The 18,985-nt window shown below is 39.6% G+C and overlaps 1 protein-coding gene across 4 annotated transcripts; it reads right to left on the bottom strand.

The window, feature by feature from the left end:
• Positions 1-2,125: 2,125 nt before the first annotated feature.
• On the bottom strand, positions 2,126-18,454 carry LOC136425032 (centrosomal protein of 152 kDa-like). 4 transcript variants are annotated; one of them, XM_066413752.1, is made up of 21 exons: positions 18,289-18,454; positions 17,624-17,715; positions 16,845-16,999; positions 16,293-16,491; positions 13,993-14,124; positions 13,186-13,316; positions 12,718-12,846; positions 12,379-12,514; positions 11,860-12,009; positions 11,215-11,362; positions 10,529-10,623; positions 10,052-10,180; positions 9,451-9,603; positions 9,181-9,348; positions 7,546-7,863; positions 6,850-7,085; positions 6,400-6,537; positions 5,911-6,058; positions 5,414-5,507; positions 4,704-4,866; positions 2,126-4,141 (listed from the first exon to the last, which is right to left on the bottom strand). In XM_066413752.1, exons 1-21 carry the CDS (start codon positions 18,350-18,352, stop codon positions 2,707-2,709), a joined length of 4,413 nt encoding a protein of 1,470 aa, XP_066269849.1. In that variant the 5' UTR covers positions 18,353-18,454; the 3' UTR covers positions 2,126-2,706. The 4 variants fall into 4 exon arrangements, with proteins under 4 accessions (XP_066269849.1, XP_066269850.1, XP_066269851.1 ...); XM_066413753.1 differs by having other exon boundaries at positions 2,126-4,138; XM_066413754.1 differs by lacking the exon at positions 10,052-10,180.
• Positions 18,455-18,985: the final 531 nt, after the last annotated feature.

The raw sequence follows: 18,985 nt of genomic DNA, 5'->3' as shown, positions 1-18,985 counted from the left end.
AGCAGTCACCTGCAAAGGTCCGCCCATTCGTACGCCGACTAACCAAACTTCATAATTTTATTCGTACGATCCAAGAGCCGACTTATTGTACTACCATACAGTTAAGATAATGTCTCGCTGGCTTTCACGGTAATTGTTTTACAAACTGTTCAAAGATTTCGGACGTACTATTTTCTATACCGCTCAGTCGCGGATACATGTCGTGTTGTTCGGTCTCAGGGTAATGTGAATGCTGATTGGTTCTCTTGATACACATACGGATAATACTCACAATATTACCGCACATCACACACTGTTGTATGCTGATTGGTCAATGTAGAATTTTTGACCAATCAATGTGCATCTATTACATTTTGGCGCCTTTTGCCTACTCACCCCAGCAGTCAGCTGTAAAGGTCCGCCCATTTGTACGCCGACTAACCTAACTTCATAACCTTGTTCGTACGATCCAAGAGCCGACTTATTGTACTACCGTACAGTTAAGATAATGTCTCGCTGGCTTTCACGGTAATTGTTTTACAAACTGTTCAAAAATTTCGGACGTACTATTTTTTCTACCGCTCAGTCGCGGATACGTACTGTGCTGTTCGGTCTCAGGGTAATGTGAATGCTGATTGGTTCTTTTGAAATACATTACGGATGATACTCACGATATTACCGCACATCGCACACTGTTGTAGGCTGATTGGTCAATGTAGAATTTTTGACCAATCAATGTGCAGCAATCATGAAGCTTCAGTCAACCTGTGGCATTTATTTTATTGACTGCTAGGGGTCGCTCTTAAATATCTAATGTAAAATCGTATTGCCAACATTACTTGTGTGCCGTTCCTTCGTAATCCGCATAGTGACGCCCTTGACACGCGGAGAGAAAGGTGACGATTGCCCGATTGCAACCGATGTGTTGTTTTCTATTGTTGAGTGGAGAGAAGTTGGGAAACTATGCAATAAAGGTAACTTTAATGGCATAAAAAAGGCTTTCATGGCTTCTAATCTTACTACAAACGTAAGGAAATGTTGTCTGGCGTCAAGCAACTCTTTGAAATCGTCTTGGCATGCCATGAACGTATAGTGTTGATCCCAGCCTCTGTGTGTGTTGAACCCTGAATAATCACTTTTATCATTCAAGAATAAACCAAAAGGCAGACAATTGATTGAGTATGGTGGATAAGTATGATCTAAATATGGGCCCTGGTGCTGGTTCGACGTCTAGCTATCACAGCGGCAGACCGTTGGAAGGTTGCTTGCAGTCGTCGCCCCCCCCCCCCCCAGAAAACTATACATATAGGTACACTGTACCAAGGAGGTGTACTGCACATAACATACATATCTATGTATATAACGTTACGAACATTCTCTTAGGTATGGTAAAAGTAGACCTGTATAAGTCTACAATGCAAATTCAAGCCAGTTTTGAAATACTGTTAAGAAAACTAAATAACTTTCCTGACAGTAACAGTTAACTTCTCAGAAAGCAAGGACAACCAGGCTTATTATGGAGAGTGATTAATATCTACATGCTTATCACCCCCTGCAAATTTGATCATACACCATTACCGGGGTATATACCGTTTGGAAGTTATAAGGCAGGCAGGAAGTTATAAGGGTGGGGGGCGAATTAGTTCAGTCTAGAAAGGGTTAAAAATAATTTGGTGGTACTACTAGTGGACTTAGTATATGTGTCTAGTGTGCTAATATATGTTATAACTGGTCATGAAAAAATATGAGTATGTTGATATTATATGGGCCACAAAGGTTTGATATTGCAGTGTTGTAAGTTGAAAGTGATGATGAAATGGTACAGTCAATATATATGAATAGAAGAAATCTTTATTCCATATCATACACATTTTGAAAGACATAGTACATGTGACTTTTCCGTACCTGGCAGTGGTGCAGTTTTGGTAGTGTACTCTCCAAGCAGAGGAGTGGGTCTGGTTAGTTTTTGACATGTTTTAGGTGTTTTTGTCAGGCTTTCTATTTTGTCCCCTTTTCGCATCCATATAATCAAATCAACAAGGCCTTACTGAGATGTTTGTTCTCTCACTTAGGCAAAGTATTTGCTTATCTAAGCTACATCTGTTCTATTCCTAACTTAGAGATATTGGAAAGAATGTAAACTGAATGACATGAAAGCAGAATTTTATTTCATTCAAGTCAACTCTGGTTGAAAACATTACTTAACACAAATTATATCTCAATTACACTTTATACAAATTTCATTTTTCCTCTGAGTATGTAAAATATGCACAACAAGTGTATCGCTTCCTGGTGAAAATATATGATCTTAATGTCACAAGTATCAAAGATTTCCTGAATAATCTCAATGATAAAGATATGATCATAACGAACCACTCTATATCTTTTCAATTGAAGATAGCAGCCTTTTTGTGGTGGCAATGTGGTAATATATGTAAATTGTTAAATACAAAACGTCTTGAAAACGTTCTTTTAAAATGCCCACACAAATAAGTAAAAAGCAATAATTTTGTGACATTTGATGATATAAAATATACATACATTGTAACAGATGAATCCTATGTATGTTTTAACTTGATATATACATTTGTCAAATGATTTAATATAATTCATGTTTCAACCCTCAAGGACTCTATCCCTGAGGTGGCGTGAAGAAATAATCAAGTTTAAAATTTTTACCCTATTATACTATTACTAGGTACAAACTTGGGTTAACTAAAATAAAAATCACTGTGCCCCATTTGAAGGGCTGTCAATACCGCTATCCTGTTGCAACAACCGCTGTATTCTCAGTGGCTGGACCGAGCTGCCTGTGTATTTCCTGCCATCTACACTATGCACAGTTCCATGCCTATCATTTCCTACATGTGCTTTTGGATAGGAAGAAACCTTCGCTGATTTGCTAACAGTCTGTGGTGTGACATTTGACCTACTGTGAGGTTTTGTTCTGTACAAGCCTTGGCCATTCTGGTCAGAACTGGTTCCATCTGGCGTGCGCTGGCTGAAGCCGGATTCTTCCAATTGGAACCGATTGTGACTGGTTTGATCTGGGTGGTTTTCTTTCTCCCTGCTTCTGCCTGGTCTCGGTTTGTCAGACACAGCGAGTCTTGTTGGGAGTTCGATATATTCGGAGTCAACAGAAATATCCGAGGGAGCTGGAGACGGGGCCTGCGTATGTCGCGTAACCAAGGGAATTGGTTTCATTGGCGAAACAGACATATCAGCTAACATCGCTTTCATCTCCTTATTAGGAGGAGGCACTCTCATTGGCTGCCTCCTGTCACCTGACCTACTGTTCTCCTTGGTGATTGGCTGGTGCCTGTATTTCTCCGGACCAATGGAATCAGTTTGCCTAGAGGAAGATTTTTCAACTTCCCTTTGACTTCTCTTGATGTGAGATTGACCAGTTCTTTCTTCTACGGATGTCTCACTGCTTACACTGTCCACTCTATTTCTCTTCTGTGCACTGTTCTTGTATCTTCGGTCTCCGCTGGTTTTGAGATCAGAAATTTTCCCACCAGAGAGGGTAAGGTCTTCCATAGAGTGTGCATGAGCAGAGAGAGGTTTGAACTGATCCCTCGCTCGAACCGTAACGTTCACAGGAGAACTCCTTCCGGAAGTCGTTTCGCCTGCGGTAGTCGACAAGCTTTCCATGGAATGAAACTGCCTGGAGTGTTCCAATCTTGCAGGATTTGGGGGGAACTTTGCTTTCTGATTAGAGCCTTCGAAACCACTTCCCTGCTCTAAATAGCTGCCCATCGTGTCTTGTCTTTGAGACACTTTCGGAGTTACATAGTCCGAGGTACTGGCACTACTGTGTTTCCCAGAGTCTTTGTTCCTTGCCACTTGCCTTCCAGACATAACACTCGAGGCATCACCAGCTCTACTACTATGACTTTTTGTACGTTCCGTAGATCTCGCTTGAGAAGATCTGCTATCCCCTCTCCTGGACGACGCCCTGTTGCCATTCCTGGAGCTCCCATTGGTTGAAACTCCAACGTTGTTGCGATCTGAATCAGCAGTATCAGCCCGGTGTGACTGTTGACCACCTCTGGACTTCTCCTGGGTAGAGGTAGTTGAGTTATCGTCCCTGTCAGAGTCCAGAGCTGACTCGAGAGCTCGAGCCATGATGGCCATCTTCCTGGCACTGTTCAAGGTGCTTCTGGGGAAAAACAAAAGAAATCAACATAGAATACTAATAAGAATATCAACATAATAATATCAAGTTGCAGTCATGCATACATGTACATTTCCACAGAATAGAGCATTTTTACTCACGTTCCACATAAATGAATCAGGCAGTTGCATCTACGAATCATCATCATAATTCAAGAAATCTTACTGTAACAGCATTTTGGTGTTTCCTTGGCAAGTGTGAAAGTTAAGTTTGAAAGTTAAAAGTTCTTTCACTATTCTCTTTGCGCTGTAGATATCTAATAGTGTTTTTTGACAGGGTCAGAAGATGTCAGAAAATACTTGAGCAATGATTTGCTGAAATACAAATAGGGACACCAACATGGAATAAGCCACAGCAATTATGTGACAAGAAAACACTTCATTCAAGAATCTAAACATCAATGAAAAGAATGTCTAAATCAACCGTTTGAGTTTTGCTGAGGTTCTCTCTATCATTTAAGGCTTCAGCTAGTTTAGTTTAGTCAGCAATTTTGTTGCATGATATACTGGCTTTCCAACGTTGCAAAATAAACCAATTAACCACCTACCCGTGTCCCCCTTCTTTCTTCTCCTCCTCCAACAGTTGATGGAGACACTGCAGGTAGTACCGCCTCAGTTTCCGCCCCGTCAGGTGCTTCTCTCTCGTCACCTCCTTCTTCAGGCTTTCAGCTGTCCTCGAGCGACTCAACTCCAAGAACTGTTTCACATCATCTACAGAAACACAAGAAACGGTAATTTTAAAAAAAAAAGGTTATTTTAAATATAGCACTTGATTTCTGATGTTATTGTTTTTTTAATCAAAAGATAATACATGGTCAAGAAGAAATAATAACAAATAGGCAGCATGACAGAAATAGGTACTATCATAACTCTCTTCAACTAGAAAGTTATAATAATGTACCTATCATCAGAAAAGAAAGGACATTCATAATTTGTAAACACTCAATGGCAAATTAGTGTTTGTCTCTACAATATGTAAAATTATCTTCCTTTTCTTTTCTTCTCAAGACAAAACAAGGGAGCATAGGAACACAGGCAAAAAGGAGGGAACATGGACTGACTATGATTTCTAAATACGAAATGATGTTATATCATTGACTTATTTTCATATACCTAATATGGTATGTTAAAAGGACCCCTGACCTCCTCCCTTGAAAAGTGTAAACGCTCATGGTTAAAAAAAGGTTGAAAAAAAAAGAATTATCATGGTCATCTAACATCTTAGCATTTCTGTTTTCTTCACATTTCCTGACCATACCTTTAATTTTGTTGACAGTGGTGAGGTAGTGATTCCTGAGTTCATGCATGCCCTCACTGGCATTCTCCGGCAAGGACTCCAAATCAAAGTCAGTCTACATGAAAACATGAAAACAGAGTGTCACAAATGCATCATGAAATAAACAGTGCAAAACACTGAAATGCATTTTCAAAGACTCAACTGTTACAGCTTTTTTAGGTGCCAAAAAGCAAAAATATCTGCATTTCTGAATGTAACAAATAACCTCAATCACTACAGGATAGCTTTTAGAATGTGATAAGTGCCCCAAATCCCACCAGATTGTACAACACTAACAACAGACTGTGACCATACAGCAGTTACAATAAAACAACAATGAAAACAGGTTACAATTCCTTGACAAAGACTGGTGCTGGACAATAAAAAATTGGGTCCAATTGTTTGTGCTGAAGGAAATTACAGTTCAGGATTCTTAGTAATGTTTAAAATTTGTAATTTTTCTTCTTATCAAAGCTTACCTGACAGGGTGTCTGAACCATGTCTTTCCCTTTCTCAGAGGGGTGTGGCTGGCCAGTTGCCATGGCAACAGCCCGTTCCTTCTCGAGTTCCGAGATCCTGGTCTCCAGAGCAGAGATTTCCTTGGTGTATTTTCCCTCAAGTTTCATCCTGTGTTGAAAAGGTTTAAGGATTATTTAGCATTGAAATTAAGTCATTATACATTTTCATCTTAGTTACAGATGGTAGGTCTCATTGCCTGTAAAAACTACCAAATATTCTAAACCTATGAACAATTTCACAGGGGTGGTTAATGACTGCATAACAAAATTCTTTGTTCACAAGAGGGGGTTACAACAACTGACGTTGACAGACAGTCACCAAAAACTGTTGTAACTCCTTGGTTGTGAATAATGAACCTTATACAATACAAATATCCTAAATTTGTACATTTAAGAGCACACAGAACACATACACCAATCTTTAGGATACATTAGATGATATACACTTACCTGAGTTTTTCCTTTTCCCCTTGTAACTTTCCTTCCAGTTTTCCCTTGACCTCCAGGGCTCTTTTCAATTCTTCTGTCAGTTCTCTCTTCTCTTCTTCTAATCTATCCATCAGGTCTTTCTGTTCTGCAGACAGGTTCCTATGTTTAACGACAAGATGTGGTTTAGCTTAAGTTGTTTTCATTTTTGCGGTGATCTCTCCACAGCAAATTCAAGACACCACGGGTACATGTATCCCCCTAAGTATTACTATTCTACTACATAATTGTTTCACTGCAAAGTTAAAACACAGTGAAAGCCTTGTTTCCCTTTTTACTGCAAAATAAAACCACTGCAAAAGTAAATGAATTCTACTGCATCCCAAAATATTTTAGGTTTCAATCTTCAAGAAAAACAAGGGACAAAGAATGGAATCCGCAAATTCAAGAGGAAATCTAATACAAATAAATTACTTTTGCAGGAATTCCAGTTCCTTTTTAGACCTCTCTTCCAGCCGTTTGATCCTCGTCTCCGAGTGGGCCAGTTTGGACTCCAGACTGGCCCGCTCTCGTTCCCAGATCTCCTGCTGGCTGGCCTGGTCTTGTTCCCAGGATTGCCTGTCTCTCTGGTGCTCAGTGGCCAGGTTGCTCCTCAGAACTTCCAGTTCTTTCTTCAGAAGGATGTCCTTTCTCTTGCCCTGTTGTTCCAACTAGAGGAAGATTGTTCAGGATTACAGAAGTACCAAATCTGGTTTCATAGCACAATGTGTGAACCGTTATTAAGTGCAACACGCCGGTTTTGTACAGTAAGTACAAGTTGCATTAGAACAGACTGATAGGTTTGGTCGACTCACACTGGGATGACCCTAGACTCTTAACAATAAGTGCGGTGGGCTCTTTAACGTACTTAAAGTGTGGCTCCCCTCAAATACGATACCTCCACTTTATCTGTAACTGAGAGGATGTCCCTAACTGAATCTAGGTACTCATTTTCACCTGAGTGGAGTGGGGAAATTTGTGGTAAGTGCCTTTTCCAAGGGCACAACATGGGACCTGATAGGGATTCGAACCTAGGAATTTTAGATTCCAAGTCAACTACCCTAACCACAAGGCTACAAGATGTTAGCAATTTTGCAGTGGAAAAAGAATGAAAGCTAGGTTCCAACATACCTGCTCTATTCTATTTTTCAACCTCTCCTTTTCCACCACGATGGTTTCCAGGTCGACCTCGTGATCTCTGTCCAGCCGCTGTCTCTCCAGATCCAACTCACCCCTCCATCTGACCTCTAACCTCTCCAGCTCCTTCTTGTACTCGTGAACTTTGCACTCTGACCTCTCCAGCTGCTTGGTATACTCCTGAATCTTGTTTTGTAGTTCTTGCTTTTCCCAGTTCTCCTCAAGAGACTGTTCTTTCTCCCATGCTTGACGAGCTGTGGACAGCTCTTGTTGGATGAGGTTGTCTTGTTCTATTCTCAGTTGCTGTAGCTCCTAGGATACAAAGTAGATTTTGTCAAGTAAGGTCAATAAAAAAAGTACTTTGGTTCAACTCTAAGCTAGGGTTTTCCTAACTCTTCTATTTTCAGTTTTTGCAACTTCTAGCATCAGATAAAGACACTTTTGTCAGGAATTTGAACCCTTATATGAATCAATTACATGTAACTGGAAAAAAGGACATTTGGACAACTCACAGGGTGCCCTAAACTCTCGGACACCATCAAATTTTTGGTTACATCTTGCTGGTGAAAGTTTATTTAGCATGTAAAAAGTACAGCAAGCAAATATTTTAAATATAGAGGAAGAGCAGTGATTATGACGATGATGAAAAAAAAACCACAAATACAGCAGAAAATATTGAAAGAATTGTGTTTCAGCACCAAGGACAGGGCTTTAAACTTCTATTCAGCAAAAACAGCTACAGCTTATGAAAAAAATTATTCAATCAACAAAATAATGGGCCGTATAAAGATAATCAAGTAAATAAGAAGATTTCACTGTTCTCTACCTAGATTTCAAGAGGATAAAAAAACAAGGATAAAGTTATATTGGTGGACTCTGATGGATTGTATTATAGTACATTGTATCTACCTTCTGAAGGTTGTTAACTGTGTCCTGCAGTTGTTTCTCCCTGTCTGCTGACACACAAGATAACTAATACTCAAGATACTGGATAGATTTTGAAAATGGTCAGACATTTCAGGTGACATCCACTACCTTGAAACATCTGAGCCCTTTCAAAATCTATGAAGTTGCTTGAGAAACTGCTATCTTGTGTGCATTAATTTTTTTATCTTAGTCAGGATTATTACCTTGATGTCTAACCTTCATTGACATATCAAGGATAAAGATATTGTGATGGCTGGTGATTAGGGGTGAATACCAGTTCGGCCTAATAAGGTCCAAGTCCAAGTTTAGGTCCAGAGATTTAGGTTCAGGTCCGGACCTGAACCTGGACCTGATCCGGTCCAGTTGATGATTTGTTTTATTAGAACAATATTAAGCATAGAGAATCAATACTGACACGCACAACTATAAAAGTTTCTTGGTGAAAAGACTTTCAAAATAAACCAGTGTTTGATATTTGAATGTTGCACTTATTTCTAAATGCCTTTTTTGTCAGAGGGGAGACTCAAAACTCTTTTTATCAAACAAAATAGAAAATATATTTGTACTTTGTTCAGTTTTTTTTTGGACTCAGGTTTTTGGCTTTCAGGTTTTTTGGACTCGGTTCTTGGATGTTATAAAGGTCCGAATCAGGTCCAGCGAACCGGTATCCACACCTAATGGTGATACAGTAACAGTTTTTACCTCCTGAAGGTTGTTAATTGTTTCCTGCAGTTGTTTTTCCCTTTCTGCCTCCATCCTGTGCTGGAGCTGACTGGAGGCCTCCTGTACCGCCCGAGTCACAGCCAGCTCCTTCTGCTTCCTCTGCTCCTTCTCCCACTCCTGACGGGCAGCCTTCAGGGCTATGGAAACCTGCAGGCAGGATTTAGCATGAGTATAACTGTCGCATTCAAAACAAGAACACAAAATCCTAGAATTCACTTATAGTAAAGCTTGGAGTCTCAGTGTCTGTACCTGTCTTTTTGTGTTCTCTTCCTGTTGTTCCAACTGTTCTTTCCTGAGGACCTCCATCTCCTGCCCATGTTTCTGCCGTTCCAGTGCCTGTTCAGACATCCACTTGCTCCGGGCAGCTGTAAGTGCCTGCTCAATCTGCCTACCAACAGTTTCCTGAGAAAACGCAAAAAATAATGCAAATTTCAAAAGGTAGCAAGTTTTCGGCAGGCCTGACTGTATGCAAAATCTACAGTACAATGGTATTGGTAGTATGGACATGGTCCATTGAATACAAAATGTATAAAAAGTGGGTGATCTAGAACCAGTTAATAAGCTCACTACAGAGCTACTCTTCCACTAGGCGTGACAAAGAAGGCAGGCAATATGTACAGTATTAACAGGTTCATTGTACCGGGAATTCTACCCAGCTTGACAATTACAATGAACTGTGGATCACGCCTTAACATCCTGTCCTAAGGACTGAGACAACTTCCATGGCCAAAAGCGTGCATGTCAGGTGAGCGACAACAGCCGGGACCCGAACTCCAGACCCCTTGGTCCAGAAGTAGGGTCACTAACTGCTGCATCCACACAAAAAGGGTTGGAGATTTAAAAAACAAACCTGGTTCTTTGTCAGCCATTCCACTTCAGCTGAGTTAACAGCAGTTTGGATAGCCTGGGACTTCTCTAGAGCAGACTGGGCTAACCAGGCATCTTTCTCTGTAGCCAAGAGTCTGTGGAACTCTTCCTCCTTACCATGGGACGGAGGAAGTGTGAGGGTTAATGAATGAGTTGATGAGTTAATGACAGAGTGAAATGATGAGTCAATAGATCATTAGATGCACTATGAATGAAACTGCCAAGTACAGTCAAAACTGCCCAAAGAAGACCCACCAGGGGACTGAAAATCCGTCAATGTGGTCTCACTAGACAGGACTCTCAATGCTGACCTGACTTCAACTTAAAAAGGATCAGAGGATTGATCGAAAGCTTGTCGGTAAGCAATTTACTTTGTGTACGGAAATTGCATATAGAAAAAAAAATCTTTATAAGCCATTTCGTGTTTACCACAGGCTATGATGAACTAAATCTTTCTTACCCTGTTCTCAGCCGCCTCCTTCTCCCACTGTGCCTTGGCCCTGACCAGAGCCTCCCTGATGGCCACCTCCTGCTGCACCCGCCACTGCTGTTTGGCTGGAATGTAGAAACAAAGAAAACTCTTAGAATATTCCAAATATAAATGGAGAAACTCTTAATAATACAGTCAAATCTGTACAAATGACCGCCTGGCCAATGTGGTCCCTTAGATAATTTTTCCTATTGACACAAGCACTAAGATTTCCGAAAATAAGTTCATCATCTGCTACTCAAGTTATAGTGGCGAGAAGCAGTCAGAAGCTCTGAAGAAGGTGTCTGACAGACACCAAAACATCACACACATGCAGTCACTGGTTGTGTAAAAGGAAAAGTCCAATATCTTAAGCATTAAGATTCCTGTCTATAGTGACCACACAGACAAGACTCGAAGTGGTCTTTTTGGGCGGGTTTGACTGTACTACACATGTATACTACTGGGTAAAAATCTGAGGTGTTGCCAAAAACAACAGGGAAGTCCAATTATACAATGTTATTTCGACTTTAAGAACACATATCCTGTACTCAGAAATATTATTTAAAGTGAAATGAATCTAGACAGTACACATGTAGAAGTATGCTAGATTCAGTAGCACAAAACATCTTTCACAAATAAGACAGTAACGGTGTGAGAATGATGTGATAATCTACCTTGTTGTAACCTGTCGTCAAAGTCTCCCTCCGACTCTGCCTCATGCTGTGCCAGCCACTCCTGTTCTGCTGCCCTCACCGCGGCTTCGATGGCCGCCTTCTTCACTTGGCTCTGCTCCTCCACCCACTCAACCTTAGCCATCGCAATCTGCAGGGAGAAAAACTGGTCAATGTGTGTCCTGGAAAAACATCAAACCACTTTTCTTTTACTCAATACAAAAGTTACACAAGCAACTAGATATAAGTTTGAAAATGGTCAGACGTTTCATACAGCATCTGCAAGGGTCACTGGTAAAAGACAGCTGATGGTTTCTAAAAATTCTGACCTTTTTCAAAACTTATCCAGTTGATAGAGTAACTTTTGTATTGTGTATTCAATGACCAGAATGTCTAACCTTCATTAACTTACTTTTCTTTAAAATTTTCAAACTGCATTAAGCAACCATTCAGCCTTTAAAATATTTTGTTCAAACTTTTGTTTATACATGAGAAGCTCAAATCAGCCTGCAGCCTGCTTTTCACGACGGTTATGAGTGAGGAGTTAAGGATACATTAAGAAAACATGTAACAAAGATACATATTACAAGGTCTTTTCTAGTCAGTCTAGTAATGCAACATATTTTCACTATGTTTCAGTCTTCACACCTTTGTTTCTATTTCTCTCCTCGTCTCCTCCTCCTGCTCTTTGGACCACTTCTCCCTGACAGTTGCCATGGCAACCTTGTGACTGTCCTCCAGGTCGATCTTCAGACTCTCCAAGGCGTCCTGCTTTTCTCTGGCACATTCTTTCTGAAGCTGCAATCAGAGAATGTGTGAATTGTGTACAATTGTTATTCTGCAAATGTTCATAATGGCATTGACAATCAGCCTACGCTACCTTGATTGCTTCTAAATGTTTCTTGTGAAATTCTTCCCATAAAACATTAATGTGACTTTAAACTGACCAATTGTGTCACTCTAAAACACCATAGAGACAATGCTGACTATCAAAGTTCTGAAAAGTCTGAAAGAACATCCAAAGAATGCAACTTTGAACTGATCAATTGTATCACTCTTATTAGAAAAAACAGATAATACTGACAATGAAAGTTCCTGCATCATTCTAGGATTAAAAACTATGTACAACTGTTATAGTCTTCCCCTCTACTTTTATTCTAAACTGACCTGTGTAAGTTTTTGTTCCATCTCCTCCGTGTGTTCTTCCCTCAGTCTGTCAGTCAGCGAGTCCTTCTCCCCACACACCTGAATGTAGTCCTCCTTCACTCTATCAAGTTCATGTAAGGCTTGGTTCAGCTCAGCCCTTAAAAAAGTTAGATTCAAGATATTGTAGTGCTTAATTCATAAATTCAAGATATTATGAGCTTAAGTCACAAATGTAAGCTTTATTCATAGAGAAGACTGCTGTTATTAAGAATGATTGATTGTTGCAAAGAGTAATTAACTGATTTCTTAAGATTTTCTGGTTCAAGCAAAATGTGATTTTACTTTTGATGGAACACTTACTGAATGTCTGCAACCTTTTTCTCGAAAGCCTGCAAATCGGCGTCTCTCTGCTCAGCATACTGCTGTTCTAGCTCCTCCCTCAGCTTGTGGGTGGAGTCTTCATGCAACTGGAGACAGGCCTGTTGCGCTCTGTAGAAAGCAAATATACCAGATTTAAACAAAATTAACGACATTTTTACTACCTCAAAGAGACCGATAAATTTTGCTCTGAGGTTGAAATGTTATCATTACATATACCAGTTGCAGACCTCAGAGAGGACAAATATATTGCAGTATGAAAAGTTTGATTACTGTACTTTCAATTTTCTTCACTTTCTAACCTAAGAGTTTTGAGTAAATTTAACTTGAGAAGGATCAGAGGATTGATCAAAAGCTTGTTGGTAACAGCATTACTTTGTGTATGGGAATACCATTATAGAGTGCAATGTATTTATAATCTTAAAAAGTTACAATCAACATGAAACTTACTTCTCCACAGACTGAGTCTTGTCTTGGTCGAACTCAGACACCATCTGAGCCATGTCCCTCTTCAGCTGCTGGTTCAGCTCATTCACCTGTTCTTCACTCGACGAAACCTCCTCAAGACGCAACTTCACATCCTGAAGTAGAACACAGACGTAAAACATAAACCTTTAGCACGCTGAAGTATGTAGCTGTTTGGCACCCCAGAGTTAGGCAGCTGCTGGTTCAGCCAATTCAGCTACTCTTCACTCTACAAAACCTCCTCAAGACGCAACTTTACATCTTGAAGGAGAAAATAGACGTTACAGTAAAATATTTCTAATACAGTCAAACACAAATTTCACATGTGGCAATGTGTGGCCATGTGGTTTGGGTAGCTGACTCTGAATCTAGAAGTTCTGGGTTCAAATCCCGAGCAGGAACTTATGTTGCACCCGAGGAAAAGGCAATTTTCTTTCTCCATACAGGTGAAAAACTAGCTTAGGATTTTGGCTACACGGGTTAAGTTTGATAAGAATTTTCTTCACGATCAATTCAATTGTTTGGTCCATAGAACAAGAACCAAAACAAGAAGCAGTTTCCTATTACTTAAGAGAGGAACCCACCAACAGTTTCAAACAGCAGAATGAGATAAACATGTTTCAGACCCCAAATTCTCTGTCTAGTGTATTGTAATATGCCAGCATACAATGAGCATTAATTCAGGAGTATACATTCAATCTAACTCACATACCAAATATCATCACAATCAAAGCATACTTTTTGCAACTACATGTAGATCAAATCTGTAAATGGTATGTACATGTATGATACCTCATATTCTCTGTCTAGTGTGTTGTACTGGTCTCTCAGGGTGTCCAGTTCTTTCTGTAGTCTGTCCAGTCCTGCTGAAGACCCTCCTGGTACAGACAGCTCAAGATCACGTTCCATAGTCTTGATCTTCATCTGTAAAAAAAATGAAACAAAAACAAACAAAAATTATAATGGGTAAAACATGGTATACAGTAGATGGTATACAGTCGAACTGTACAACTACAAGTGACCACCTCTACATAAGGACCATTTGGCCATAGATATACAGTCAAACCTGTACAAATGACCACCTCTACATAACGACCACTTGGCCATAAATATACAGTCAAACCTGTACAAGTGACCACCTCTACATAAGGACCACCCAAATACCTAGTACTTTTTGGTGGTCTTTAAGATACTTTTGCCCATTGACACAAGCATTATAAGACTCCTGTCTATAAAGTGACCACCTATAATACAACAGACCAAATCGGTCCTCTGAGTGGTCTTCTAAGTTTTTATATTCATTTGTACAAACTGTATGTACATTAAATTTTGCACCATTTAACTAATTATTAGAACAGTTTTAGAATATAGTTGCAAAATAAGAACAGTAGTTGCAAATTTCCCATTTGAAAGAACTGAAAAAGCTTTTAGCATCATATTCAGCACTTAAACAAGAAATATTTCAACCTTGGACTTACCTGAAGAAGTGAAGATCTCAGAGTTTGGATTTCAATAGTTTTTAACAACAGTTCTGCTTCACTTTCTGGTATACTGTTGTCTATCTCTATCTCATCCATCATTCTACTGGTTTATACTGACTTTCCTAACACTAAAATTATGAGGTAGCAATTAAGAAATTTTGTTCATGCCTTCTAATTGGTAAAGACTACATGGTAGAAGATTGTTACACCAATGGCTACTGCTTGAGTGCTTGTGCAACTCAAGAGAGCTGTCCTGGGCAAAATCAGTTCTGTACATTTTCTACATTGAGTCAGGAAAAACTAAAGACAAAACATATCTTCAGCCTGAAGTACATGTAGTAAGCTACTACATAACCGAAAGGTAGCAAACTGTCATTGACTTTTAGTACTCTGCATTTCTGAGGGAGTTACTTTGAATAACCATCAGACAGTTTTAAGTCGTCGTAAGCTTATTCAACACTGCCTATTGTGTGAAAAGTTTACAAAACACACCCTCTCTTGTTCAATAGCGTGGTTACATGTCACAAGTTTGAACTCTTTTAACAACGTTTCACAACTGACGAACAACAAACAGAGAATAAAAGTTGCTCGTCATGGCTCCCTTAAACCCGATTACACAAAACAAAACTGTCTGGACAAAGGATCGGACAGCTGGCACACAAGGGACATAGATAAAGTATCTTTTAATTGTTTGCGAAGTCTTTGGCCTGAACTTTGTAGGGGGCCATTTCCTGAGATTAGGCGGACGTGAATGGCTTAAGAAATACCTCTGTTGCTAAATTCATGGACTGAGTTACCCAGGTTCATTTTGGGAGAGCTGAAAGAAATCGCAAAGGTTGGCTGGGGAGTAATTTCACTCTGCGAATGGTTCAATGTGTCCTGTTTATCATGTCTACCAAGGAGGTTACAGTGTGTGTTTTTATCTATTAGGTATTCTTTTGTTAACTGGTTTGTTTATTTTTTAGGTTATGATTGCATGGATGTTGCTATACTTGGTCTTGCTGAAATAATCTACGCTATAAACTTTAAAGGCAACATTTGCAAGGAAATACAGAATATTTCACTCCAATCTCACCCCATGCAAAAAATGTACTTTTGCAGAATCACTCTTCTGTGTCTTCTGTGAAAATGGAACATTCCAAAATAACTCCTACCCAAACATTCCCTCTATATATTCTGTAAGTTCTCAACATACACTAATAAAAGAAGAATTTGGGTAAAACATTTTTTCAAACAAGAACTGACCTCCAGGTCATTGAACTTTCTCTCAGACAACTGCCCAAATTTACCATAATGATTATGTACATTGTGTACAACATACATAATGGGGAGACAATTTGAGTAATTTTGTTTTACAAACAAGCCCTCATCTCTAAGCCATTGCCCTTACTCTCTCAAAAAATGGACTGTTCCAAAATCACTGTTCTCAGAAAATGGAACTCTCCAAAATAACTACCCAAATAAGGCAAACAAAAAAGAAGAATTTGGGTAAAACTAAAATCTGTGGTTTTCTTTTATATCAGCTCTTGTTTTCTATTTCTTTATTTCCTTGATGTATTGTTTATTTGAAATGCAATAAAACAAATTTTAAAATCACAAATAAGTCCTCACCTCGAGGTCGTTGCCCTTCCTCTCGGAGGTCTCTGCTCGAGCCTTCCAGGTCTCAAGGTCAGCCTTCATGGCGCGGAGGTCGCCCTGTAGTCTGGTCACCTGACCTCGCTTGGAGCGGTTGGTGCTGAGAGACCGCTCCAGCTCTGCCTTCAGACCGACCACCACCTCCTCTGGGCTCAGGTTATCACACACAGTCGGTCTGGAAAAAGGACACAATTTCTTCTTAACATCTGATTACACAAGACAGGGAGAGAGACACACATTGCACAAGAGAGACAGAGACAGGGATCACATAAGGGGGACAGAGAGATGGCACAAATACACCTCCTTTGGGCTCAGGTCCAGTCGGTCTGGAAAGGATTATAGAAAATGATTAACTTTATACCAGGGAAAAAAAGTAAAATGGAATTACATTAATGACAATTTTGATCATCCTCTTGTGGTATAGTCTAGATAATGTGTCCTTCCCAAAAAAGTACTGTTACATATCTAAAGCTATCAATAATCCAACAGGCATTTTGCCTTTCTATGACCCATTTGTAAATGTTTTACCTGTGGATCTTGGGAGTTTTCCAGTCCAGGTCCTTCTTGATGCCGAGTTGTACGTAGGAGTCAGAGTGGGAGTCGGTGGGAGGGGTGGCGAAGACGCCAAACTGGGCAGCGTTCTCATACATCTGGAGCTGCTCCCTCAGCTCTGTCAACTCATCCTACAACACAACATTCAGTTATTTAACCTTAACTCTAGTCCTGCTGAGCCCGACAATTGTCAGTTTGCACATGCACAGAAGTGGCCGTTTAGCAACCTCTAGAGCAAAGGGCTGATGTGTGTGTTGAACATACTTTTTCTCATAAGTGCTGACTGTTAAGCAGAGAAGCAGTATGCAGTATGGTGCTTGATAGGGCAGCGGCCATCTCCTTTTATATAGCCCTTAGGCCACACAGTTGTTCAAGCTCTAGGGCAAAGGGCTAGTCTACTGGTAGTGCACGTGTTCAACTGCCATACTCTGTCTGTGTGAGTGCTGAGTACTAAGTAGAGAAGCAGCATGTGTACTACCATAATTAAAATGAATTTGGTGATTCAAACATTTTAATGGATTTTAAAGGGTAAGAAATTGAATAACAAAATCTACTTTATTGTTTCTCTGCATAGGGGACCATATACTGTAAGTCTTGCAATGTCAATGGTGGTTTAACGTTCTTGGTTTTACCGTGACTGAATGTCATGACACCACAAATAAGCATTTTATTGCATTACTCACTGTCGTCACTACAGAGTTGTTTCAACAGCAAAATAAAGTCCCTATAAATATAAATTAGAAAAAAGTAGTTACCTGTAGAGCCTGGTACATCCCCTCACTCAGTGCCTTGCCGGTGTTGGCCTGTTGGAGCTGGATCTTCAACTGGCCGATTTCCTGAACTGTTCCTATAGAAATTAACATGAAACAGAAAAAAATAATAAAAGTTATTGTTGATTTAAAAGATTGTAAGTCCTGGTCCAACTGTGTACTTGGATAGCCTTTCAGCACCAACTTTGTATTGGTTAGGGCCTGGTCACATTTGTGTTAAAATCGTCACAAGATCAGAAACTGAGGGCATTCTAATGGGATAACTTTGGGTGTGATGTACAAAATTCAGCTGTTTTATTGCAGAAAAAGCTGTCATAGATCTGTGTTCAGTTGGTTCTGTCACAGGCTGCTTGAAAAATCTATGCTAAAAAAATTGTACGACGACCTGCAACAACTGTGTTTAAAACAATGTTACCAGTCTATTACATGGTCTTTAAGCTCCAGTTTAGTGACTAAGATGGTTACTATACTTCAAACTGCTTTTTTTTTTACCATATTGTGCTGTAGTGAACATTAGCCATGGAGTCAATTACTATTTTTAACATACTTTTAGTCAATCATAAAGCTGTACAAAGTACTTCAGTTCCATAACTTAACTGGTTACAAAGTACAGAGCCACACTGACTGAGAGATGGCTAAAAGAACATTACCTGTTTGTAGAAGTTCCCTGCACTGTTTCTGGCTGTCCTCCAAACTACGGGTCAGTCGGTTCATGACCTCTGCCCTCTCAAAATGAGCCTCCTCGGATGCCTTCCTGGTCTCCTGGAGTTCTCTCTGTAGTTTCTCCACTTGATCTCTCTAAAAAAACAAATCAACAAAAGATCTATTATTTCTAGACTTATTTTGTTGTCCTTTATTCCTTAATCATCTATCTTAGACAACATAAGTGTCATTTTGGTCCTGTTTGTTGCTGTCACATTTTAGTATTTTACACTTACTGTACCTGGCAGTGCATTTTCCTCCCAGGGAACTATTTACTTCTAAGTTATAGGTCATTTTCTATTATTCTACTCACTAAATTGCTTACGTCTCAAATAAACCACATTCAAAGCCAAAACATCTAAAAAGTGTATCATCCATGGCATAGTAGCAAGCTTGTCAGGGCCAAAGCCTTAATTCTTAAATAAAACAATGTTTTACACAACTGACAAATCACAGACCATGATATCAAACCAAGAGAAAAGTGTGAAATATTTTCACAAATAGTATGAATAGTTAAAGGTTCCTGTCATTGAAACCAACAACATGTGCTACACTTACCCTGGTGTTGTTTCTTATGATTCCTTACACTAAATATGACTATTGAAAGTTGCTGTAATAGAAAACAACAACTGCTACAACACTTGC

Source organism: Branchiostoma lanceolatum, chromosome 19 (assembly GCF_035083965.1).
Source record: "Branchiostoma lanceolatum isolate klBraLanc5 chromosome 19, klBraLanc5.hap2, whole genome shotgun sequence".
NCBI classification, from domain to species: domain Eukaryota; kingdom Metazoa; phylum Chordata; class Leptocardii; order Amphioxiformes; family Branchiostomatidae; genus Branchiostoma; species Branchiostoma lanceolatum.
This window is presented reverse-complemented; position numbering and strand designations above follow the sequence as displayed.

Coding starts and splice junctions, on each gene's coding strand:
- LOC136425032 (XM_066413752.1), bottom strand. CDS start 18,352: ATGAACCGACTGACCCGTAGTTTGGAGGACAGCCAGAAACAGTGCAGG. Junction 14,125..16,292: donor GGAAGGGCAACGACCTCGAG/GTGAGGACTTAT, acceptor TTTTTTTTACAG/ATGAAGATCAAGACTATGGA. Junction 6,059..6,399: donor GGGGAAAAGGAAAAACTCAG/GTAAGTGTATAT, acceptor TTTTCAACACAG/GATGAAACTTGAGGGAAAAT.